We start from the raw sequence: 26,811 nt of genomic DNA on the forward strand, positions 1-26,811 counted from the left end.
AAAAAAGAAAAAAAGAAGAAAATATAAAGCATCCATTTCCGTTAATTGAAATATCATTTCATTTTATCATACGACGTTTTTTCAAAGCGCGTCCATTAAAAGCTCGCAAAAGCCCGTGAGTACTCTTTTAACGTTAGATCGTATTATAAAGGAAATTTGGAGATAAAGAGAATGATGAAGTTGAGAATAATCGAGTTAGCGTATAAGCGATTTATTGATCGTCGATCGAGTGAATGCGACGCTCTCGATCGAATTGTCGTATTTTGTTCAGTTCGTCATAAATCAGCCCCCGTCTCGCGCCCCTACCTCGCCTTATCAATTATCTATATAAAGTTTGTTTAGCTCAATAAATACATAAAGTCGCGCAACCCTCATAAACATACAGGATTGAAGTTATTAATATCGCTCGCTCGCTAGCTCGCTCGTTCGCTCGTTCGCTCGTTATATAAGTATAAGAGACAACGAAGAATTGTCAATGCCATGCCACACGATATTCGACGGGCTACATAATCTTTTGGCTTCGCCGCCCATCTCGATCGGAAAGATCCGGTGCGCCCAAATCGTCGGACGAGGGATGGTAATTGTTGACGGTGTTGAGAGTGAGTTATGGTGGTGGTGGTGTTGAGTAGGTGATGGCGGTGGTGATGGTGGTCGTGAGGCGGCTCTTCCCGATGGTGAGCCGTGCGATTGTCCGACGCAGGCATCGGGGGATTTAATAATTCGGGGGTCGATCAGACGGGAGGTGCCTGCGTGTGCTGCAAACAGCCCTCGACGTTCTCCGGCCAGTCGCAGACGTTCTCGTTGGGGTTGAAGACGAGGTTCACCGGACAGGGCATGTGGTGCTTCCGCTCGCCCTCGCACATATAGTACATCGTGCAGTCGTTTTTGTCCGGGTGGTAGGAGATGTGATTGTCCTCCTCCTCGCAGGTCACTTCGTTGGCTACGAACGATAAGATATCGGCACATGACCGTCGTGATCTTAATCCCCCCCCCAACCACCCACCCACCCCATTTGCGCTCATCAATTGTGAGAGGCGCCGTTTTCCCTGGACTTTACACTTGTTTCATAATAATTTCGTAGTACAAACAAGTCGTTAGATGCAACCTAATTATTTAGGTTTAAAGGGACTTTTAGATTGTAGAACCGATAACGTTTAAATAATCATTGCATTAAGGTAGCTCAACTACGTTTCAATAATGCTGCTTATATCGGACTAAAATATCGGATTTTCACTATTTAACACAATGGTTGCTTATTTCCTCGGCTTTAATTCAATTAATAGTTTATTTATGCGTTTGTAAAAAATAAAAGTTCGTGTGATCTGAGTTGTCCTTACTTTTTATAACATATTGAGAATTAATGAATTTTTAATGTTGCGAAATTGTAAGCAGATATGAAAATATTTTTTACTTATCCGACGTCAGAAGATAATTTATAATATATATATATATATATATATATATGTGTGTGGTTTTTCTACATGGTTATTCGTTTATGGAATTCAACTAAACGCGCGAATTAAAAATGACGCCTGTAACGAAAAGCAATTAAATTTACAAATAATTGTGTACAAATAATTGTGTAAGCGAATGAAAATTTCATTTTTAAATTATGCGAGACCTTCACTTCTTTGGCATTGTTAATTGCTGTAGAATAGATAAGTTTACAATTAATTCAGCCAACCGATTCAGTATTACAAGCATTAAATAATTATTGTTACGTTATTATAATAATTATTCGATTAATATCCAGAAGCTATGGAATCTGTCTTTATTAAAGCTTTTCCTCATTAAAGTAAAAGAGTTTGGTTTTTTGTTTTCAAAAAGTAATATTATAATTGCATAACATTTTCATATTTTTTAGCGTTGTGGCGCAAAAATGGCCAATGAATGATATATGCAATTAACTCAAAAGCAAACGAAAAATTTGTAAATAGAATTCATTATGATTTCCAATCCGAATCGACATTATTAAACAACAATGTTTTTGAAATTTATGCTTTGTATATAATTGTTACATCCGATATATTTTTTTATGATTAAATTAATGAATTTTATGATACATATATTTAGAGGAATAGAAAGAAAAAAAAAAATAATGCAAATTTATTTATTTGCTCAATAGTTAATGGTTTTTGTAAACTGCGATTTAAATTATATTCCGTGCGATGACAGTTTGTTGGAAAAATAAAAATTTAATACAAACTATTTATATTTCTTATAGGCATTTTTTATAAACTAAATTTCTTCTTATCAAGCATGTTTTTACTATTCCGCACATCTACGTTTCAATATTCTTTAAATTTAAATTAACGAAAACAATTAAATGCATTTACTAAAGATAAGCAAAATGACAGGTTATCCGAGTCTGTAATAAATATTTGAAAAATCGATCGATCTTCTCTATTAGTATGTACGCTGTATTTTAATAAACTAATATTTTTAATATATAACTATTATCTTATCAACATGATATATATCATCAATATATATATATATATATCCCAAAGTTTTCCGCTGTTAAATTAGTTAATAAAAACAGAAAGAAAGGAATAATGTAAATAATTGGATGACTCACGATCCTTAGTGGTATATTTTCCACCGCGTATGTTATTCTCATATGGTCCTTCAAACTCGAGTTTAACCTCATAATTTTGTAGCTCCTTCTTCATGGCCTTGATCAGTGGGAATTTACTGTTACCACAGGATCCTCGGAAGTCATCCATATCTACCGACCATATCATGATACCTCCAAATCCTTCTTCCTTAAGCCAATTCATCTGCCAAAATATATTGTTAGTTACTAATTATAAGGCTTTTATAATAATGTATTTTCACGAACTATTCCTTCTGACACGTGAACGCTAATAACAATTTGTTAACTTAATAGTAACAATATTTGTTAATTTACTTGTATTTTTAGACGAAATAAATTACGAAATTTTAATTAAGTAGCTTTGATATTCAAGGAGAAGACATCGAGCATTATGAACTCTTCAAAATATGCAATTAACGTCCAATATAATGATGTTGTAATTTACTTACCTTATTAACGAGACTCCTCTCATCGTCAAAACCAACCCATTGATCATCTCTATAGGCAAATGGTACTTGCTGTTCACTGTCCCATACTAATGTTGTATTATCCTCGTTAAGAAAACTGCAAACCTATAATGAAAAAAATGTTTAATCTTCGTAATTAATGTTTTAATGAAGAGAGTAAGCAAGAGTACGACGATTATTATTTAAACCTGCAATTTCACGTAACTTTGACATTATATGGAAAGTATAACGTATACGTAAAAACGTAATACATCTCAATAAAAAAAAAAAAAAAAAAAAAAAAAAAAAAAAAAAAATAATAGTTAATACGTCAATTAAACAGCAAGGATAATTCGTTAAGATTCAATTGTTCCTTAAAATAATGTAACAAATTGGACTCAGCATTTTCATAATCGTAATTATAAAATTATAGATTATTTTGAGTGGGTAATTATTATAATCCTACTTTGTACAATTGTATATTATTACTGAGCCAATAGAGAAAAAAAAATAATCAAAGTTAAAAAGCGTTGCTTAAAAGAAAAAACCGCAAAATTTCAAGTCCAAAAAATACCGCAAAGATAATATTGTATTGAAGAAAAAGAAAGACGAAAAGAAAAAGAAAAATGAAATAAAATAATGGAGAAAGTGATGATGCTACGGATTAAATTGTTCATGTCATACAAGCGTGTAAGATAATGATAAGAGGATGAAAAGATGGGTGCGCGTGCGAATGTGTAAAGCAAAGTGCATGGAAGAAGAAAAAAAAAAGAAGAAAAAAAGAAAAGAAATTGTAAAAATAAAGTTTGTGGGTAGGGCGCTGTGTAACGTAGTGTCAGAGAGATATCAATGACAACTTGAGCAGTTGTCTTTTAATTACCTCGTAGTAGGAAAGGAAACCAGGCTCGTTAGTGAAATTTCCGGCTGAGCCGCCACCGGAAGCCGGTGCACCAATATCGAACTTGGCCTTATCGACGAGAGTGAACGATCTCCCGTACGGCGGCATTCCGATCATGAGCTTCTCCTCATGCGCACTGTAATCCTGTAAATTTACATTTTCCCGCTTTCATGCCTCTGTATATTTGCACAGTCGCGAATTACTTTTAATGCCCTTCAAATGCATTTATGAGTGAGTCTTTCTTGATGGGATTTGCATGGTAGGAGAGGCAGAGAAAGAAGAATCGTTATTCAACGTATGATGCATATAAAGTACCTAGTGAGTTTCACAGAATTTGCATCAACTTCTTAAACATAATGGATAATACGAATGCGTTATAAATTATTTAAAAGTAGGCAATTATTACATAATAGTTGATGTATGAGAGAGAGCCGTAAAGTCATAGAATACCGGAGTAACGTACGAGTGATTGCCGACTTATAGCTTTATTATTAATTATTGAAATTGCTCACAATAATGTTTGTTAGGATTTTATAACCTAGGAGCAGACATTTGACGGGGATTAAAAGTGTTTTAGTAGAAAGCTAATCGCTTATTATCGTATCGAGTGGAATATTTACGATACTTTGATTAACGTTACGACATGCATGGCCTCTAGAGGTAAGACGAAGACAATTTCTTCTTAGCCATATAATTTCTTAAGAACGTGACATACTTTGATTTTCGGATAAGCCACAAAGTCAGCGATAATGATAATTTTACAGTTGGAGAAAAGGGAGAGAGAGAGAGAGAGAGAGAAAAGAAAAAAGAAAAAATTTAACGAGAGCCGTAAATCAGCCGATTTTAATCTGACAATTTTTTACGCGAATTAAATGGCGAGCCTCTCTTTTTTTTCCTTCTTCTACTTCTTCGTCATCTTCTTCTTCTCTCGTTATTTTTTGTCAATCGGAGAAAACGCTTACCACGGTGAGTTTCTTTTGGTAACTAGTAGCACTTTCTAGAGGGAATAGGGGACTGTTGTGCCCGACTTGCCTCTCCCATTGTCCGTGAAAGTCGTAAGTCATGACATTTATAAAGTCCAAGTATTTAGAAATCTCGGGTACGTCATATCTAGAAGAAAGAAAAAAAAAAGAAAAAAAAAACAACAACAACAAATAAAATAGGCACATTTACATTAAATATAAATTAAATCGATGAACGAACAACGTGGACCATTACGGATATTATTTTTTCCTTTATATCGTCCTTTATATCGCTTATACGATGCATTAATCTCACCATTTAGACACGATCTCATTTAACAGGTTATTAGAAATAATCTAAGCTTGTTTGCCAACCCAACGATATTATATTAATGACGATGATAAAACATACGTCTGTCACTCACGTGCTCGACGTTTAATAATTTAATGTCCCCCAATCTCCCTCTATTTTTCTTTTTAGGTGTTATATCAAATGTCCGATGGAGTTAAATTTTAATTAAAAATGAGGAAGAAACAGTTTAACAATTTCACTTACCCGGCAGCGATAGCTTCGAAGCTGGCGGGAACGGCTGCCGAAAGTATGAGCTTTGGCTGACCTGCGCTCTTCGCTTCACCTTCGAAAGCTACGCGAAGCTCTTTCAGAAGATTGACGTAAGCCGCGCGATCGTCCGCACCTCTGGAAAACAATAACGATGCTCAGTCGTTATTATAATAGATATTTTATTTCTCATAGTATTTATTAAATAAAGAAAAATGCGAATGAAAAGCAAATATTGCAACGTGACATTCGCTAAGAGTACGAGCAACAAACAGCAAAGCGCCTGTCGGATACACAAACGATGGGGTATAAACAAAAATGAGCAAAGTTAAAATTACCGTGGGTATTCCCAATCAACGTCGAGGCCGTCGAATTTGTATTCACGAAGGAAGTCGATGGCTTGGTATACGAATTGGTTCATTCGGAATGTATTGCTCGTCAGTTCTTTAAACGGTGTCGAGCCAAAAGCCCATCCGCCAATAGCCAGAAGAATCTAGTAACGAATAAAATAAGTCGGTCATATAACATTTATAATAAGAGATATTTCTCCCAGCGCAGGGATTGTTGGTTCCGTGATATATATATATATATATATACAAAATTTTTGCAATCACCTACGCTAAATTCACTAAATGTACGCATTGGATAGAAATAATTTAGAAATTCGCGCCTAGAAATTAATCAATCGCCTGATTCTCTAATGGATATAATAAAATATTTTATTATTGACTTAAATTACAATTACTTAATGACGAAAAAAAAATATATAATTTTAATTGAATATATATATATATATATATACATATATATTTTTTTTTCATCTCAGCCTATTAATCTCTCCGGGTATAATCAATTTCTATTTATCGATAATTAAATTAATCGAAATGCTAAATAAAATATCGTTCCTAATTATATATGTATGTAGTTGAAAAAAATGTAGTAGTAAAGAGATAATGATAATTCTAAGAATTGAGAGAGATTGGGAGAGAGAGATTGGGAGAGAGAGAGAGAGAGAGAGAGAGAGAGAGAGAGAGATATCAGGTAATCATAGCTGGTGTAATAATAATAGACACGTATATGTATGAAATATATAGGAGTGAAAAGTTTTGACACACTTCTAATACTCACACCACTCAAAGCACATATTACCGTGTCATTTATCAACTGCAATTTTGAGCTTTCTCTTAATGTAAATTGGTCGAATTATTATTTTAAATGTATATAGCACTCGAGCGTCATTATTTTTAATATAATATAAGAAAATTTACTTATTTATCTACGTAGCTCCTTACACAAGCTCACACACATACGTCTGAATATTGAATATCGAATGTTACCTTTATGTCAGGATTCTTTTCACGCAGTGCAATTAATCTCTCGTACATCTCAGCATCCTTTTCACTACTCTCGGATAATAAATGATTCTTTAACGTGGCAAAGGCATAAATTACGTGAGTGCAAAGAAAGGCGTCGATGTCTTCGGGCATGAATTTGCCAGTATTAGGCCTCTTGTGCGACCAATTTGTCAAATAACAAATCGTTTGTGGTTCTCGGCCTGCAAAAAAGGAAAAAAAAAAAAAGGAAAAAAAAAAAGAAAAAAAAAAGGAGAGAAAAAAAACGAACGAGTGAAAAAGAGTTTGGAGAATTTTGACAATTGTAATTGCTTATTATATATTGTAGGACAAATTACCAACTACCAGGGACTAGAGACTAATCGACATTATCCAACTTTTATCATCACCATTATCAACACCTCGATGTTCATACACCTATGTGTACGTATAGGTGAGAATATTTTGAATGTCGGCATTAAAATTATTCATTGTATTCGAGCAATACATTTTTTAACGCAAATACGCGACTTCGATTTAAATTTCATTTAATGCTCATTCCATAATAATTGAAGTAATTCGAGGCTCTTACTGAACAATGGGGAAGTTGTTGGTGGTGCAATGTCACGTGCTTATTGCGCTCGTTACAAACGCATCGTCAGTATTAATGATGCGCTCACGGTTTAGCGGGCAATTATTTTGCAGCCGAGCGCGTAACTAAACATTAGCCAATTGCCAATGAGGAAGGAACATTCGAGCAATTGGGCAGGTAAAGGCTGTAGTTAAAAAAGAAAGGAAACAGCAACGACGGTTAACATTGTCTTTAATGGTGTTGAGGAGGGTATGAACGCGGGATGATAATAATCGATTTGCCATCCTTTACGTTGATGGTCCATCCCAGTGGCGCGCGATCCCCATTCGTCGCGTTCACCAATTCTCTACGTCTCTCTCCAAATAAAAATCGCTAATCCTAATTGGCGAGGCTACTGCTCGCCTTTCTCGTTTCCCATTGCCTCGAGTTGCTCTCAAAAGCCGAGCTGGGGCACGAATGGGAAACGAAAAAGGTTTGGTAAAGGCTTACGCCTGGAGGTCGAGCTGATGGCGAGTTGGCTCGAGGGTTTGGCAACCTTCTTGGCCTTGTTGAGGACCTCCGAGACGGATATCTTGTAGGGCTCGGGCTTCTTCACGACGACCTCGGTAATCGTCGAGGCTACGGCGCTCCAATCGATGTCCTTGGCGTTGTTGCCCCGAGAGATGCCGCGGAGCTCCTCCCGCATCGCCCCGATAAGCGGATACCTGACGCCGCTCCCGCAAACCGTCCCGTTGAAGTCGTCCATGTCCACGGTCCACACCATGGCGCCTAAGGAAATTCAAGGTCATTCACAATCGTACTCCATCCCTCGCTTATCCTAATTAAGCTACGTACGTAAGCTACGCACGATAATAAGGGCGAGAGTGAGATAATATTGGGATGGGGTTGGGGTGGCTAGGGAGGGATTCGAATTCCGGTCAATGACTATCCGTGGCACGTTTAATCACAGATTAATGAACGGCCTTGGCCGAGGTACTTGTCATCATTGAAAAATAGTTTAAAATAGACTCTAATACGTTTTAATTTTCGTTTGAAATTCAGGTCGATAAATACATTTTTAACGAACTTCTTTAATTATGCAAACAAAATTGTCATTCAATGCAGGAAAAAGATGTTTTATACGCGTTACAGAGTCTGAATTTCTAATTGTACGTATATGTAATTGAAGTAGTTTTTGTGCGTGTTATATATAGGGGAAGTGTGAGGGATGGGGAGGGATGGGAGGGGAGGGGGGGGGGGAGATAGAAGAAATCGAATTACGAAAGACAAGTTTTTAAAAGAAACAATTTTTATGATTTGAATTCTCATGAAATTTGATTAGAATGTAATCATAGCGCTTTCATATTTAATTTACCACGTAGAATGAAAGACTGTGCGCGTTATAAAAAAAAAAACTCTATTTACCATTGAAAATGAAAGGATTTTATGTGTGCAATCTTGGGAATTCAGATAACATTACTAAATTAATGTAATTTCCCTCTAAATAACAAAGCGTGCGAGCAAAACTTTCGCTAGACTAGAAAACTAGAAAGATAATGCAGTGAGTGAAGAAGTGTGCAGGTAAATGAAGTTCCAAGGAAAATTCACGGTGCATTTGGGCATTGTTTTGAATAAAACAAAAAAAAAACAAAAACAAAAAAACAAAAAAAAAAACAAAAAAAAAACAAAAAAAAAACAAAGAACAAAAAAATAAGAGAGAGAAGATAATGACAGAAACGAGGGAGAGAAAGTAGCGGTGAGAAATATACAGCTATAAATTAGAATTTGAATGATGATGACCGGGCTGGGGAAACTGGGCCTCAAAGTTTCTCAATCGTACTCTACCTCCGTAATGTTTGTCCTTAATCCAGCGCATCTTGTTCCTGATGGATCTCTCATCGTCGAAGCCGACCCACTGGTCGTGATGCACGAGGTATGGCACTTTCATCTCGTCGTCCCAAATGTAGGCGGCACCGTTCAGTAGCATCTCGCAGATCTAGCCGACATTTTCAAGTGCTTTAGTACTCGTCCTTAAAATGCAAAAATCCTCGCGCACCGTCATTATCCGAACCACTATCGTTTGCTTTTTCTACTCGCCCATTCGCTTCTTCTCACTTTGCTTTGCAAGAGAAATCTCTCTCTCTCTCTCTCTCTCTCTCTCTCTCTCTCTCTCTCTCTATGATAATAAACAAAATATCCGCGACTCTCTCTCTCTCTCTCTCTCTCTAAGTTAATAAACAAAATATCCGCGACAGTTAAAATTTTTAGGAAATAGGCTGTTGAGCGCGTAAATCGATCGTTTAATATTTTAAAAGCAAACTGTAAGAATTTGGGAAAACATTTGGCAATGTTAACGCTTCGTAATTGTAAGAATAATTGATGGCTCGTTAGTGTAATAACCCGTGATATTAGAGAAAATGGTGTAAAAAATGCCCGCCTAGTTCAAAGCGAAAATTAAAGAATCTGCATAAAGATAATATACGACTATTTGCTTTGGCATGAAGTTTTAGTCACGAAATTGCAAGCAAATTGCTGAATTTACTTAATAAAGCTTGCAATTCCCACTCGACGTCCCATTTTTTTCCAAATTCTATTTAATATTTAGGGCAATTATTTTTAAAGTTACATCCGCATCGATCAACGAATAACAACTACTTACACAAGCTGAAATACTTTTACCACAAATAATTATTATTATGTTTTTCTGTAAAAAAATAGCGTTAAAAAATTTAATTGGCCATTCTATTAAAGCGATTTCTCTCTATATATTACATTTACAGTATGATGGCCCAGTTATTAGAGTCAACCGTTATCGCGATAATAATTAGTCTTCTGATAACGGATAAACTACTCATACTCAATGTGTGTTTATATTATCCAGAGAAGACTGTGCATTTTCTAATAACCGCTATTCGATAATTAACTATAATTTTATAAAATAAATTCTAATCATTAGCGGCTAATGAAATTATGCCATACAGATAGATGAAAAATACGTGAAATATTACAACGTTATTTTCTGCATTAAAACTTACGACCGTGAGATAAAAATATGATATACATTTATCGATTTGATCTTGCATTATTATTTTACAATATTATTCTTTAAAATAATATGGCTTAATTACGCAACATGGAGAATAAAAAAAAAATCCTCGATACAATAACGAAAATTCATCTAATTATTGATAATATTTTGATAATAATATTTTATCTATGTTTGCCTTAATTAAATTGTCATATATATATATATATATATATATATATATATATATATATATATAGAGAGAGAGAGAGAGAGAGAGAGACGGAGAGAGAGAGCATTGAGTAATTTATAATAAAATTAATTTTCAATTAATTTATTTAACACGATCGTTAAATGTATGTATGAGCCAATCCGTAAGAAAAACGATATTACAAAAAATAAATTACCCTACTTTTCTAATTTATAAAAATATAAAAATTATTAAAAAGTTTCACTTTATCCACAATATTATAGGTAAATAACGGATGATAAATGAATCTAGTAATTTGAAAGAATTTTTCTCAACAAATTTGATCGCTATTACGATAATAAAAGTTTTATTAGCGTTAATTTGATTATTGCATTGCGCTTAATATTACATTTTAATTAAATAATCTAATAAGTTATTAAAATACGGATCGCGAACTTTAATCGAGGAAAATAAGACAAAAAGCGAAAACGCGAATTGATATTATCGCATTTAATAGATAGAATTTGTAAAGGTACAGAGAGTTTTTAATTATCTCGTAATATTAATACATCGTAACAAGATTTTAAATTAATATAATGTTAGGAGTATAATAGTGGCGGTAAATATTGAAATAAGTACGATCACTATAAATTATACTGTTTATTTTGAACATTTTGAAAATTACAGTATTTGTGAATTTATGTATTACCATTGGGTACATGCAAGTCATAAGACATATGAACACCATAACGTATGTAATTGCGGACAATCGGATACTCTGATAAATATGGATAAATTAAGAGATCGATTAAACATTAATCGATGATGTAAAAAATTGTTGGATGTGTCTTGGGAGTGAAGTAAAAAAATGTTTAGCAAGACGAATTTCGCATTAAGATTAAATGCCGTTGCCCACCATAATTGTTGCGAGTACATAAGAATTTGGTAAACCGAGGTACGATTGATAAATCGAGTCGATTAACGGTGTGAGTAACCTTCGAGGCAATTACTTACACAATAAAGCAGCATTATTTCGACCAACGGACGAGAGAAGGGAAGGAAGGACGAGGTGGGAGGAAACTTACCTCGTAATAGGCGAGGAAGCCAGATTCCTTGGTGTACTCGCCGGCTTTGCCGCCGCCGCTCGCTGGTGCGTGGACCTTGAAATTGGCCGGGTTCGAGAGCGTGAAGGAGCGGCCGTAGGTCGGCATGCCGATGATCATCTTCTCCTTGGGCGCGCCCAGTCTCACCCATATCGAGGCCGCGTTATCGACGCTCAGCTGCTTTTGCCACTCGGAGTCCAAGGACGAGGCGTAGAGCGGCGCATTGTGTCCGGTCTCCCTTTCCCACTTGCCGTGGAAGTCGTAGGCCATTAGATTTATGAAGTCCAGGTAACTGGAGCATTAATAAATCGAGGTACTTGTCGACGGAAATTGTTGGTCCGGCAATCGGGGCTCTACGTCTTCTTAATCCCAAGGCGTTTAACGGGACGATAATTAGACGATAGATAATTCATTCGTTATTCGCGTTGCCAAGCTTAAGGGATAGTCAACGCAAAGTTCATATTACGTGTACTTATCGGCCGTATATTCAGCAATGAGTTTATTAATTATGAATTGTATCGAGATAAAGTGTGTGTATATATATATATATATTGTGTGTGTGTGTGTGTGTGTGGGTGTGTGTGTGAACGGCGTGTTTCTAAATTCTTGCGAAATAAAAGAAAGAAAGAAACGTTTCATCGAGGCCGAAGCTCCGCTCGCTACACCTATTTCCCTCTCCTCCCCTTCCCAATCCCTCCCTCCCTCCCTCCCCCGCCCCATAAATCGGCCGCTTAAACAATTAACATCGCGAGGGAGTTAAAGTTAAGACGATCGGCGATAAATGCAAGACATTTCAATTTCAATCCAATTGCAGATTCATGAGAATTAATGTTTTACCTGGCAACAGCAGGTACGTCGTATCCACTTTTCACGTTATCCGGACCCACAGGTACGGCAGCCGTGAGCAAAAGTCGGGGCTTTTTACGCTCTTGCGCTTCTGCTTCAAACGCCTCGCGCAACTCTGCAAATGTCCAAGGAATATTCATCATCGATTCATTATCGGGACAGTCGTGCGCTTTTAAATAACCCTTCATAGAGTCCTTTTATGGCATGTAACGTAAGGAATGCCTGTTCGCTTGCTTTGGTAGGAATTTGTTCGTATTACATTGCGCAGCTCAACGACTTATTTCATCCTTCCAACTTATCCTTTTAATTAATTCGCTATTTTGCATTGCCCGTAAAATTAACATTACTTTACTTTCCCTTTAAGCGCAAAGTCTAACATTTTTAATGATAACTTATCGATCGGATACCATTTCTCCTTCAATTACTTACAATTTACTAAAAATCTTCATAACGTGCGATAGATAGACGAACTTTTATAAATAATCAAACTCATCGTTATAATGTTTTGTATTCGGTTGATTGTTATTGACAAGTGGAATGTCAATTATCTAATGTCGTTATTATTACACGTTTAAATAAAGTTATTATAGAAATTGTGGTAATGTTTATTTTAGTCGAATAAGAATAACTGTCGTTGGCATTTTCAAAATCAGACCTTGAAAAGGCCTCGTTGTCAAATAAATTAATTCATAAATAATCATAAAGTTTGTTATATCGTAATTCTTTATTTTCTTTTTTTTTTTTTTTTTACAATGAAAATCTAATAAAGTTTATTATTGCTAAATTACAATTATAATACACTTAGCGCGAATGTAATTTCTTGTATTTACTTAAAGTTTAATCTCATGGTATGTAAACTCTAGTGTAGTCTAATGTCTAGTTTAGCGAAATAAATAAAATTAACATTTCATACAGTTATGATTACGTTAAAAGCTTAGGGAATTAAAATAATAATTAAATATTAAATCATAAATTATCTATAATTTTCAGCCATACGTATATTTATAATAAATTTCTATCAAGCTTATTATTATTATTATTATTAAACTTCACTATTTTTTTTTTATGATCTTTATCCTATTACACGCACTCTATATATAAAAAGGTAATATAGGAAATGCGGTGGATATAAAATTTATCGAAGAAACCCTTCATAATAAAATTTCTATCCTATTAAATGAAATTTCCATTCTAATCAGCGCATGCTCACTGTAATTTATTCTATATTACTATTTAAAGATATTCTATTCGAAATGCGCCAGTAATCCCATTAATTTCTCATTCACGCATATGAAAATCCGTCTCATAACCATTTAAAAAACGTCGTGCCATCGTGGTTAATGGTAAAGTGAGACATAGCAAAGGCTACTTTGACAAGGCGATATTTTTCCTTCCTTTGCTCATTACTAAAACGACCATTGCCGACATACCTTTAAGTAATAAGACAAAGTTCTTTTTATCATCGCCACCCTTCGGATATTCCCAATCCATGTCCAGTCCATCGAAACCTCTCTCACGAAGATACGGTATGGCACTATAAATGAACGTCTGTCGTGCGTATCTTGTCGAAGATACTTCCTTGAACTTTTGCGTGCCAAATGACCATCCACCTAGAGTTATCGATAATTAATACACATCGTTTCTTACTATTTGCTTAATAAGATATAAGATAAGGCTTGGTTAACAAAAGAGAAAAAGATAATCGTTAATTATTTGCTTAAAGAGTGATGAATTTATGATTAAATTTGGAGAAATTTAGTTAGAATTTTTAGAATCCAGTAGCTTCAACATTGTTATTATGGCGAATTATTATAAGCCAGCAATTCTTACTTACCAATAGCGAGGAGAATTTTTAACGATGGATTGGCCTTTTTCAGTCCCACCATTCTCTCGTAAAGTCCAATTTTACCATCTTTTGTCTCGTCGTTCGATTCGAAACTCGTCAATTTATTTTTTTTCAGCCAGCCAAAGGCGAATATAATGTGAGTGCATAGATCCGACTGTATATCTTCCGGGGTAAATTTGCCGAGTTTTGTACGATACTGCGACCAGTTTGTATAATAACAAACGATCTAAAAAAAAAAAAAAAAAAAAAAAAAATACGTACCTTTAAGAAAATTGACAATTACAGTATAACATTGAATGAAGACTTACCATATCGTTGGAAAATTTATTTTATGGAAACAATGTTCCGTTTTCTTTTTTATCTATTTATTAATTTTTTTTTTTTTTTTTTCTTTTTCTTTTCACAGAAAAAAATAACAATAAATTTTTATTATATTATAAGATACTAAATTATAAATAAAATAAAGTAAACCTTTAAATTCGCAATGTTATGATCAAGTTTTTAAATTTATATGTAACTTGCAATTTATATAAAATATTATATATTATCTATACGTACTTTTAAAAATAATAGCTTAAAATAATTGGTAAAATTAAATATAATTTAATAACTTTTGTATAACGATAGCATCTGTAAAATATAATTAGTATTTTATATTGTAAATGCAAATAAATATTCTAGATCGATACTATTAATTTAATGATAATGTATACGTATCCTAATTAGGTTCTAATTTATTTCACATCGTAGCCTAAATAAAATTATAATTATTATAATTATTTGACCGCGTTTCAAAATCAGAAATCATTAAATTATTAAGTTAATATTAAGAGAATTGAATTGCGGCTTTTGGAATGCAGATTAAAAAAAAGAAAAAAAAGAAAAAAAAAGTAAACTTCGAGCAACGACTGCTTATGTAAAATTGTTAAGAATCTAAAGAAATAAAAAAATTAATATTCAAAAAGAGAAATGCTATCGTTAGAAAGTAGACTCGAAATCGGTTCAACAAGATGGTACAAATAAAAACTTATAAAAGTTCGTATTATTACTACAAGGATAGAAAATTTTATTAATCAATAAGCAACGAAAAGATGTCTGTGTATGTGGATTCATATATCTGCTTATATATCTGCTTATTTGTTGTATGTGTTTTTTTGCAATTATTTTGCATAAATTCTAAGAAATCCGCGACTACTTGTTACCGCGATGATATCTTTTGCAGATATTTATTAATAATAGTTATTAATGCGTAATAATTCATCGACATTCTTAATGGATCGTAATGAAATCGTGAAATGAAATGCTAATTACTAGCATTTACTTCGTTCCCGATTACTCTAGCATTAATTATTTTTATCACAACTGCGCCTTGGCGATTCATGCAAGCATCCTCAAAGCCTTGCTTATGATTTTCCATAGAAAGCATTGATTATGCACTTTCATGCTAATACATTCACACGGCTTAAGCCTCGATAGCGCAAATATCGAAGAGTGCGATAAAAAGCGAAATAATACGAGCTTCCTTGCATCGCGCGCGTTTCAAAGTGAAAGCACGAGTTATTACCGGCATATACGACGGCTACCCATGAATATTATCGATACAATATCCATTTAGATGGGCCATTTTCGAAATAAAAAATGCCATTTTTATTATCCAGTGCTACCGTCGTCGAGCATTTATAAAATATTCCCGCTGCTAAAACCTCGCGCATACAAGATAATATGAAAATATATGCAATCGATGAGCACTGGAACGAACAATTTTTTATTTCTCTTCTTCCTTATGTGTCGAGATATTTGCGGCTGTAACGTGCCCTTCATTATCTCATTGACTAATAATAACTAATAATGAACGATCGAAGTAAATTTAAAAGTTAAACGCAATGTGGCAGCTTGGGATTTATGATAAATAGTTGACGTTAGTATAGCATTTTCTTGAAATAATCAAATACTTGGAGCTTTTATGGTTATAGACTTGCCATTACATATTCATTGCAATCAAAAGCTACGAAATTCAAATTCGCATACCTTGGATTTCATTTATTGAACTAAACAAATAAGTATAAATAAACGAGCGGCTTTAACAACGATGTTTTCCTACACGTTAATATAATAAAGAAAAAACAAAAAAAAACAAAAAAAAAACAAAAAAAATAGCCCACTGTTTAAAAAAAAAAAAAACGATAAGCATAAACTATGAGCACCGAAAAAAAAAATGTGATTGTGAAAAAAAAACCGGCGATTTTCAAGAAGCGACTCTCTGCATTCCCACGTAATTTACTATTTTAATTAATGTTTTTGCCAAAGGGATTATTTTGTGATTAACGGCGTGTCTCACCTTATAGTCGTCCGTCGCTTTGCCAGGTGCAAGCTCGTTCTTCGTGCTTTTGTTGCCAATGCGATTGCGGGTCACTTTAAATCTATTTACACTAGCCGACACTTCCTGGTCATTGGAAAGCGAAGGTCTCGATGTCGTTGGTCTACGGAATCTCTTTCTTGTGCCTTTGTCGGGGAAAACAAAAAAATTTCTTTTTGATATATGTTTATTTTTTAACATTTGTCTGTTAGTCGAGGTTTCGTGAATAAACGTTAATTTGACGAATACATTTCAGGAAATAGGTAGCGAAAGCCGAAATTAAATCAACTCGCATCATTTAACGCTTGAATAATGTCGCTTAAGTAATCCGTTAATGGATAATTTATATCAATAAATTTACTTAAATATTTGGCGATAAAATTACGTGGATTAAAATTAAATGAACGATATCAGTCCATTGTTTTTTAATTAATAATCTACAAATTTCGATATATTTATAATGCATAAGTACAATCGTAATACGAATATTAAAAGCTTATTTATTTAATATGAATTTACTTTCAAACGAATATTATTCATTTAATCTTGCTGAGCCTCAAATATTGATTTAAGACATTAATTTTATAATTCCAGTGATTAATACTAATTCTAATTTCTTTATTTTTTTTATGTATAAACTAAGTTGTGTAATGAGATAATTTTATGGCGAGATCCTCTACAAGGTAAATTATTTATAAAAGTATAAATTATTTCAGCTTACGAAAGAAAATCCAACAACTTTAGCGACACGTAAGATTATAAATAAATGTATGATAAAAACGCTTGTCAAAGCAACTTATTCCACATTTTTTTTGTTAGTGCGTGAGTAAAAAATCTCATCACGAGTAAGTTTTTCATTAAAACTAGGATCAATATGCATGAAAAAGATCTGCTAGAAATTGTAAACTTTAATATTACTTTCAGACTTTTCTATAAAAGCTAAAGCACAAGCAAATGCATTTTAAGATAATCACGTATTTTTATACTAAAAGCACAAGCAAATGCATTTTAAGATAATCACGTATTTTTATAAATATATAATTAAAGGTTCATAATAATAATATAATTGATTAAGATTTCACCTTTATACGTATACGTATAATTAAATATTAAAACAAAAATAAAAAATTTAATCTTATGCTAAATATTATACGTCGATAAAGATATATAAAAATATATAAAAATAAATTAAAATATATTTTAGAATCGATCGATCAATTATCACAAATGCATTCATATATTAAATTGCAATCGTTGTTAAATTTTTCCAATAAGATACCATTAAATGTCATTTTAGACGAATTTCGTGTATCAAATAATTATTTTAGAATTACGAAGAATTACGTCGTTATAAATTTATGCATTAAAGACAGCGCGGAACGTTAAAAATAACGATTTAATCGAGAACTTTTAAAATAAATCGACGCATTCACATTTAATTAAGCAAAACGTAATAATTTATTTTTAAAATTCATAAATTTTAAGTAATAAAATGAATACGATCGATGAATAATAATGGCATAGACAACGTATAGATGACGTATAGACAATTTTTTCTTCTTTAATGTATTAATTAAAGAAGATGATTATGATTGCGCAAATTTGGATGTTTTCGTTCAAATTTAAACGACACGAATATCAATAAATGATTGCGACTGATTAAAATTCGCCAAATTTTGGCATAAATCGTCCAACAAGTAAAAACAAGGATTAATGTTATTATAATTGGGCACGTGGTGCATCAGTAATAAATATAAATTTAAAAGTAGAATGAGGCATCGCCGAAGGCAATAAATAAATAGTATTGGTATTATGATAATAGAAAAGCAGCGCAATTAAGTGCGAATGAAAAGGAAAGCCGTCGGGAATAAAGTTGGTGCATAAAACATGAGGGTGTATGGGTTGACAGAGAATTGGTGTGAGTAGGCTATGGTAAAATTCTCGGGGAGTTTTGGTAGATCGAAGAATCGTTTTTCCGCGAATTAATCGACAAGGGAAATGATAAAAGCGCGCAACACACACGCGTGCACACACGCGCACGAGGTCTCGAATACAACACGTAAGATATAAAATTCTCACCTTCCGCTTGTCCGGCGAGTATCAAAAGTCCGAGTGCCAGTCCAACCAATAGTAGCGCCGGCGATGTCCTCGTCACCTAAAATCCAAAGAAAGTCGCGTTAACGTCATTAAAGCGCCTAGTGATAACCTTAGTTAGCTAGTTTTTAATGATGCCGGACGTGCACAGCGACACATCCGGCACGATAAGTGGCGAAAGTTGCAAAGAATCGCGATGCTGCGTGCGCATGCAATGTAGACGCGCGGTGCAATGTCAACGTACGATTAATGCGGAATTACGCGTTGCTTAGAGATTACGCGATGGGTACCTTGGGAATTTTTCCCAGCATTCCCGGGCATGAGAGATACCGTGCAATTTGTTTAGCTAGCGAGCGAGTCCGTGAAAATTAAAGAGCGAGCGTCATGACTCGATTGTTAAGGTACCCACGTGTCATGGCATTTCTCATTCATTGTGTTGGATTTTCTAAAATAAGAAACACTTTCCCATTATTTTAGAATCATGTGTTGCGCTCTAGCCTTGAAGTTCAAACCCGGCAAGCCGTTAATCTCGTTGATCGCGTCAAATTCTCTCTAAATTTTTTATTAAGTTCATATAATTATGGGAATAAGATAATAATTCGTGATAATATTAATTTGAAAAATGTAATTGCAATTGAGTGAGAGTACGTGAATAGTAATTAGCCAGACGAGGAGGTTAATGTACATATCTAGATCGTCTTTAAATTTTTCAATACGGATGGTTTACGAATTTCAATTTGCGCACACAGTGTATTGTCATTGTTGTACATTAACATTAGAATAATAATACAACAGGATAATAAGAACGATAAGGAACGACAACGAACGACAACGAACGGCAACTAATAATAATTAATTAACGATAATAATAAAACTCATGGTAATTATAATAAATAATTATGATAATTATTGTAGTCATAATGTGGCGAATGTTGTTATTAAATTTTCTCTTCCTCTTGTAACATAACATTAAATTTTGAATTTTTTATGACCGTCAAATTTATCCCACAAAGCTCGCCTTATTGATCTAATTATCGATATTAGCTCCATTACAGTCTAATATAGTTAAAGAAAAACAAAAACACAACAAAAAACTCAATTTTCCAACGACGATCATTATAATCTCTCGATAAAATCAAGGGATACGTTAAAGTGCGAGAGAGCCAAAGAGAAGCACGATGACGACTTTTCGTCATTTAATCGGAACTTGAAAATCCGAAGCGAACGAGCGTCGCTGAGAAAACTCGAGCCGACACGATTACTTTACTAATATTCGTGTCTCCCGTTACATAAACGTCATTTTTCTTATCCGCGTTCGTCGTAACATCGTCGATCGGCCCCATTTTTCAAACGCCAGAGACTCGCGTCCTGCACGATTTCAACCTCCTTGATAAAAAAAAAAATAATAAATAAATAAAAGAGAGAGAGAGAGAGAGAGAGAGAGAGAGAGAGAGAGCGAGATAGAGAATCGATTGCACAATAGCTCGTCGCGGTCGATACTTGGACAAAGGAAAGAAAGCGCCGCCGATCGTCAAATTAAGCCGAAAACAACATCGGCCCCGCACACCCCTCGCCAATCCCTAAATCGCGGCCGATTGTCCCTCGAACGGTCTATTCCTCGCACCGGCATGCGGTACCCAAATGGTAACAACACTGGGTAACGCGACGGACCCCCGGACATGGCTCGCCGAGCCGCCGTTAAGACTCCGTCTTGCGTAACGGCGCCACGCACATCCGCGTCACCTCATCGCGCCTCGGCCGCCCCGAGCGCCGTTCGCGCGAAAGTCCGAGCCGCGTATTACTTATAGTTTTCGAAATCTCTATTGTCGAGTCGTCCTGTTTTTCTTACTCTCTCGCAGGGGCCATTTTTTCGAGAGGCGAGTCCGCGCCACTTATATAAGGAAATTGAATGCCGCGGGGAATAATCGCGAGGGCACATCAATTGGGCCCAACGCCCTGCTTTCTCGCGCTTGCCAATCGAGACTATTATTAGCGTCCGTAACGTAGCCTCGCGCTTCCTTTCCCTTTAATGCATCCTTTTTGCTTGTTTGTTTTGTTTTTGTTTATTGTTTCTTTCCTGTTTCTGGTCACGCCTAATGTAAGAGGCATCGCGATGACTACTTTCGAGCTTTGGAATGCCTTGATCCACGACTGATAATGCTGCTCGCGAGCTCCTATTTCATGTCGTTCTCGTCTGTTCTTTGCATTGGAAAGATAATGAAAAAATGGTCCCACTCCAATCTGATAGAACAGCGGGATACTTTTCCCTCGACACTTAAGTGAAACATAAATAACTAAATCATATCTTATTGCGGTTATAGAAATTGCACTTGTAAATACTACCGTCGCTAAAGTCATTTCCTTCTTTATGTAAGCGAGCAACGCGCGCCCGAGTACTGTAAGGCACAGTTTTGCTCCTCGAGTAACGTAAGATGATACGAAATTCAATCTTAAAGGTAAATTTAGAACAAGAAGTTTGAAAAAGTCTGACACAAAAATTAATCCCCTTGGATTATCCATAACTATATTTCCTTACTTATTATATAATACATCCCGCTGCCCCGTGCCTGGGTACGCTCAATTTTTAACATAACGCAATATTATTATTACTTTGCTCATCCTCGCGCGTCAATACGTACAAATCCGATCGCTAATAATTTGCCTAACAACTAACGCCTAACGAATGGGACATTTAAATACTTACACATTCATTAAATATGTATTTTATTCATAGCTGTAATATATCGGAGCGCGCACGCGCTTTGAAATTGTTACTCAACGTTATTTATACAAATTTAATGATCACTCGGTCGATCCACCTCCCAACGTATTTTAACGCATTCTATTGCAAATTTGACGAGCAAACGAGCATCGATTGCACTGCAAAATAATTTACTTTCATGAGATACGCATGTTGGAATGAAGAAATTATAATTCTCTTGCACTAAACATCCCTTGGCATTATTAGGCAATTTATCGGTAACGGGATGACTGACGAGGAATGATGCCCCTATGTATTGCCAGAGTATAAAATTAAGATTCTTTCTTTTCGGCTCGTGAGGACGATTAGCTACGATGGTCCGCAGAGCTGAACATCGAGCATTGCAAAGAGTCCTAGAGAGAGAAAGATAACAATGAATGGGCACGTCGAGGGATATCGGATGTATCGGTCTGGCCTTCTTAAGGAGTAACGCCTCGAGAACTTTACAATCGCGAGAGGAGATGATTAGAGGATCCGCTCCCACCTAATCCGCCTTAAGAACTGCTCGGGAATCTGTTTGCTTTCTACGTACCCACGACACTCAAATTCATCAAGATCCTTACCTATTCCCTCCCGCCGGCTCACCAAGAGCCAAGAATTTCTAGCATGACAGCCCAACGGCCCAATGCCTATCTACATCTCCCCTCTAATATAATCCCGATTTTATGCGCACCGAGTGCCAATAATCGTTCGCAGTAGCGCAATCGAACCTTTGATAATTCAAGCGATTTAAATTCGAAGCGGCGATAACGTTTTACGATCTAGGGCTTCTCGAAGAGACTCCTTTACGACAGCGAATGGGAGAACGAACGCGGAGGCGCTGATGCATCGAGGCGAGACTTCCGGGTCGGTAATCATCGGCTAATCCAAATCATCGGGTATCATTTCCTCTAATGCTTTATTCATTAGCTTTTTCTCTCGCCTCTCTCTCTCTCTCTCTCTCTCTCTCTCTCTCTCTCTCCCGACCCACGCAACCATCCACCGCCCGGTTTCTGTCACGTTTCTGCCTCTCGCATGTTTTTCTGCCCGACATTACGGAAAAACTATAGCACTGGTGGGCTATTTAATTCTTCCTCCAATACATACATACACACCGGGCAAACGGATTGTTTTATGAGCAATTATAAGGAGAGAAAGTACCGCGGAAATATCCAGCAACGATCGTTGAACTCTGAAAAATGGAAATTCATTGGCTGAATATCCTTTACTTAATCGATGCCCTCGACCACATTCAACGAGCTGCTACCGTGTGTGCCTTATAAGATCGCGTTTTTATCGGTGAAATTTCGCGCGCATAAGATTTCGCGCGTGTGACTTTGATCGAGTTGATCGAGAATCTACTGGAGTCTCTCTATTCGATGGCAAAAATTTTGAAATCCAACCTTACGATTCTATGCGATGTAACAAAAAGCTGTACTTTTTCTTTTTTGTTTATGTTTTTTGTTTATGTTTTTTTGTTTTTGCTTTTGTTTTTTGTTTTTGTTTTTATCCTTCACGATTAATTTATGTACACATGGGATTTGTAAATTTTTGCACATTGGATCTGTAATATATATTATAAAAATAATTTTTACAGCTCCCCATTAAATATACTTTTTATATTAGGAAGCCAATATTTTCTATAATTATATTCATCGTGCTTTAAGAAACATTTTGCATTCTCGGTGTGAAATTGTGTGCGTGTGCGGATTGTATTAGAGTAGATTAAAATTTCAGTGTTTTTAAAAGTGAAAACTCCAGTGCCTCTTAATATTGACTATTTAGCAAAAGTAAAGCCAGCCTTTTGACCGCTAATGAGTTATATATTTCGTAAAAATTATTAGCGAATGGGGAAAATTAAGCCTAACAATGTACGAGTAAAAATTCACGTAACTACCAAATAATTATACCTTACTGCACACCGAGTTAAATTATTCTTTCTCTCTCTCTCTCTCTCTCTCTCTTAATTTTGCTCCACATATTATACACTATATTTGGCATAATGCACAGAAATTTTATTATTATTTATCCTTATATATATATATATATATATATTCCGATAATTTTTCAACAACAAATTAATCCATACTTTCTTTCCTTTCTCCCTCCCCTCTAATTATTCTTTTCTTTTTCAGGAAGTATTTCTCAAGCGATCCTCAAATCATAATCCGCGCCATTATTCGCCACGCATGGATTATCTACATTTATTTGAATTGCCCGGCACTCGGCGACTGACAATTAAAAATCTAGCCACCGAATTCGCAAAAAAGTTTTCCCTTTTGCCGCGAACGCAAACCGGCTACGACGGAGATACTCGAGAATCGCGGGTCGTCCGCGTCTGGCCGGGAAGGCTAGAAGGCTAAATAAATTTTGAGACAGCTCCTTCTCGCCTAGCCGAAAGCGTCGATTGCCATTGAGTGCGCGACCTCGAAAATTCATTACTCCTTTACGACACCATGTCGTGGATCTCCTCTCGCGATGTCGACCTCTCTCCCCTCCAGCCCCCCCCCCCCCCCCCCCCCCCCCCCCCCCCCCCCCCCCAAACCCCCCCCCCCCCCCCCCCCCCCCCCCCCCCTTTCCCCCCCCGTCTCCCGTCCCCGCGCGCTCTAAGCCGAGGAAAAGCATCCGTGCGTCTTGGCTTCTTCTCTTTTATGGAATGAAAAGATGTGCCGAGCCAATCTCCGTCGGACGGATTGACTGGCAGCGAGTCGTCGCCGGTTGATGGACTACGCCAGCCTTACGAAAGCGACCGACGGCATTTTACGTAAGACCTCTGCTACCGAATAATTGCTGTATTTAAACGTGCAACCGAATTATGTGGACAATTTTATAAATATACGTAGTGGTATTGAAATTAGCAATTTTTGACAATTTCGGAGGGGAAAACGTTATTTGCCATATCAGAAGTTTCACGTCTTTTATCCAAGGTTGTTTTTTCTTTTTCTTTTTCTTTTTATTATCTTTTTCCACATAAGTTCCACATGAGCGAGCGTATGATTTATTTATTCTGAGACTATAAATATTTGAGAAAATTGGAGACTTTAGGCTTTATTCTTTTTTTTTTTTTTTTTTTTTTTTTTTTTTTCCCCAATTCCAAACAATATATAAAATAAGTTTAATCCTTAAATAAAATAATAATAATAATAATAATAATAATAATAATAATAATTATATATATATTAATGTATTATATATATATTATATATATTAATGTATATATATATATTATAATTATATATTAATGTATATATATATATATTATAATTATATATATATTAATGTATTATATATATATTAATTATATATATATAATAGTAATGATAGTAATAATAGTAATAATAATAATAATAATCAACGTAGAGTTCGTTTAAAATAAATGATTGAATAATTTTCATTCTCGGCGTCGTCTTTATTACGTATCATCATCATCATCATCATCATCATCATCATCATCATCATCATCATCATCATCATCATCACTATTACTATAACAATTATAAATTGTACTATTAACGAAATTAATATTATAATAATTGACGGAGAAAATTTTCATCGATTTGTTCAAAATTATATCTATTTAGCTCGTATAACATAATATTTCAATAAGAGAAAAATATTTTTTCCCAAATATTTTTATATATTAAAATGATAATTTTAATTCATTATATTTCATTCTTCCAATCTATTTTTTCTTGTTGGTTTGGTTTGGTTTTGTTTTGTTTTGTTTTGTTTTGTTTGCTTGTTTTTTTTTTTTTTTTTTCATTTAATTATGTACCTTACGAATGATCGATTGTAGCAATTGCTTGCTTTAATTTTTATAAAAATAAAAATTTTAAGCAAATATCATTTGCTCTTATGACTGAAGCGTATTACGCAATATTAATAAAGAATTTTTTGCGATTATTAAGAGCGTTATGTAGTTGAATTTTAGTAATATACGGCGAAGGTTAAATTCTTAGGCATGGAAGGTCTGCATTGCTTTTCTTCTCCTTGGCTTGGTGAGATTTGAAAAAATTTATTCCTACCAACGTATCGATTATCATACCATCCATTATAATTGTTCATTATAATCGCACAGTGGCTTTAAAGTTACATTAAATGCTCTTAAATGGCTTTTAAATGGCTCGCGTGCAATATTGCTCTTATGCTTTTATTTAGACGGATTTAGCAGGGAGAAATAAGAATAATGCCGCTTGAAAAGAAAGTAATATTATGTATGGGCTCGTTGTGGTAATTTTAATTCAGCTTCGGCCTTGGAATTGCTGAATAGTCGGTATTTCACTTTGACAACCGGATTTTCGTGACGACAGTTTTAAAGAGATCGCTCGATCTAGTTAAAAGATTCAGCCGTCCCATATAAAGTGCAAACAAGCGATTGGCATGTTGGAGGGCAAAAAAAAAAAGAATAAAAAGAGGGGGGAAAAAAACAAGATAGAGGGGAGAGAATGAAAAGGAGAAAAAAAGAAAAACTGGTAGGATAATTTGTAGGAGAATTTTTTAATTTACATCTCCTACCTCAATTATATAATTGTCATCGCTCGGTTTCCCAATATGAAACGTGAAAAAAGCCGAGGCCTCATGTACATGACTCACCCACACCCAACTACGTGCCTTATTTTATTCGCGTGTTTTATCGCGAATGGCGGAGGAGCCGCGAGTTAACAAATAGGTTGAGGCGATTAATACCGTTGCAAAAGTAATACGTCCGCGGCTCTACGCGTCACTCTCAATAAAATGTACAAAGCATTTGTATTTATCGGCTATTATCGGCGCGGCCAGTTAAGAGAGACGTAAAGCCCGAGAATGTATTTGTCTCGCGTGGCATTAAGCGTATCGAGGGCGACGGGAGAGATCGTAAAGCACGGCAGGGGCGACTCCAATACAATCGCATCCTCGATATGGATACGGAGAGTGGGGTGGGTGGTGGAAGGGAGCAGCGGCCGAGACTAAAGGGCGATAAAAGGCCGAAGCCGAGGAGTTGATGGAGCTCGCGGCTCGAGTTGTCGTGGTGGAAAGGTCGCGCTGCCCTCGGACGTGCGGGGCCTTCGCCGACTGCGCTCCCGAGGATTTGCATAGGCCGTCGGCCGCGGACGACATTAAGCGCGGCTTGGCGCAGCGACTGAGCGGGCGTCGCCTCTCACGCCCACGCGCACGCGCCTCTCACCTATACCAATTTATCCGCGCAGCGCTCGCGCATCGCTCCTTTGTGCGCGAGCGGCGCTTTAGACGCTATCGACGCCATTGAATC

The 26,811-nt window shown here is 35.5% G+C and overlaps 1 protein-coding gene across 1 annotated transcript in view; it reads right to left on the reverse strand.

The window, feature by feature from the left end:
• Positions 1-77: 77 nt before the first annotated feature.
• Positions 78-26,811, reverse strand: part of Cht7 (chitinase 7) — a 63,076-nt gene continuing 36,342 nt past the window's right edge. The window contains exons 2-17 of the mRNA XM_011503492.1: positions 18,809-18,884; positions 16,712-16,875; positions 14,362-14,599; positions 13,958-14,137; positions 12,519-12,642; positions 11,664-11,973; positions 9,209-9,359; positions 7,874-8,152; positions 6,799-7,016; positions 5,800-5,954; positions 5,459-5,599; positions 4,903-5,050; positions 3,923-4,084; positions 3,046-3,168; positions 2,579-2,780; positions 78-940 (exon numbers count right to left, since the gene is read on the reverse strand). Of these exons, the coding sequence (XP_011501794.1) occupies positions 732-940; positions 2,579-2,780; positions 3,046-3,168; positions 3,923-4,084; positions 4,903-5,050; positions 5,459-5,599; positions 5,800-5,954; positions 6,799-7,016; positions 7,874-8,152; positions 9,209-9,359; positions 11,664-11,973; positions 12,519-12,642; positions 13,958-14,137; positions 14,362-14,599; positions 16,712-16,875; positions 18,809-18,884 (2,880 nt within the window). The 3' untranslated portion in view covers positions 78-731. The remainder of the gene's footprint in view (positions 941-2,578; positions 2,781-3,045; positions 3,169-3,922; positions 4,085-4,902; positions 5,051-5,458; positions 5,600-5,799; positions 5,955-6,798; positions 7,017-7,873; positions 8,153-9,208; positions 9,360-11,663; positions 11,974-12,518; positions 12,643-13,957; positions 14,138-14,361; positions 14,600-16,711; positions 16,876-18,808; positions 18,885-26,811) is intronic.

Source organism: Ceratosolen solmsi, unplaced genomic scaffold (genome assembly GCF_000503995.2).
Source record: "Ceratosolen solmsi marchali unplaced genomic scaffold, CerSol_1.0 scaffold33, whole genome shotgun sequence".
Lineage (NCBI taxonomy): Eukaryota > Metazoa > Arthropoda > Insecta > Hymenoptera > Agaonidae > Ceratosolen > Ceratosolen solmsi.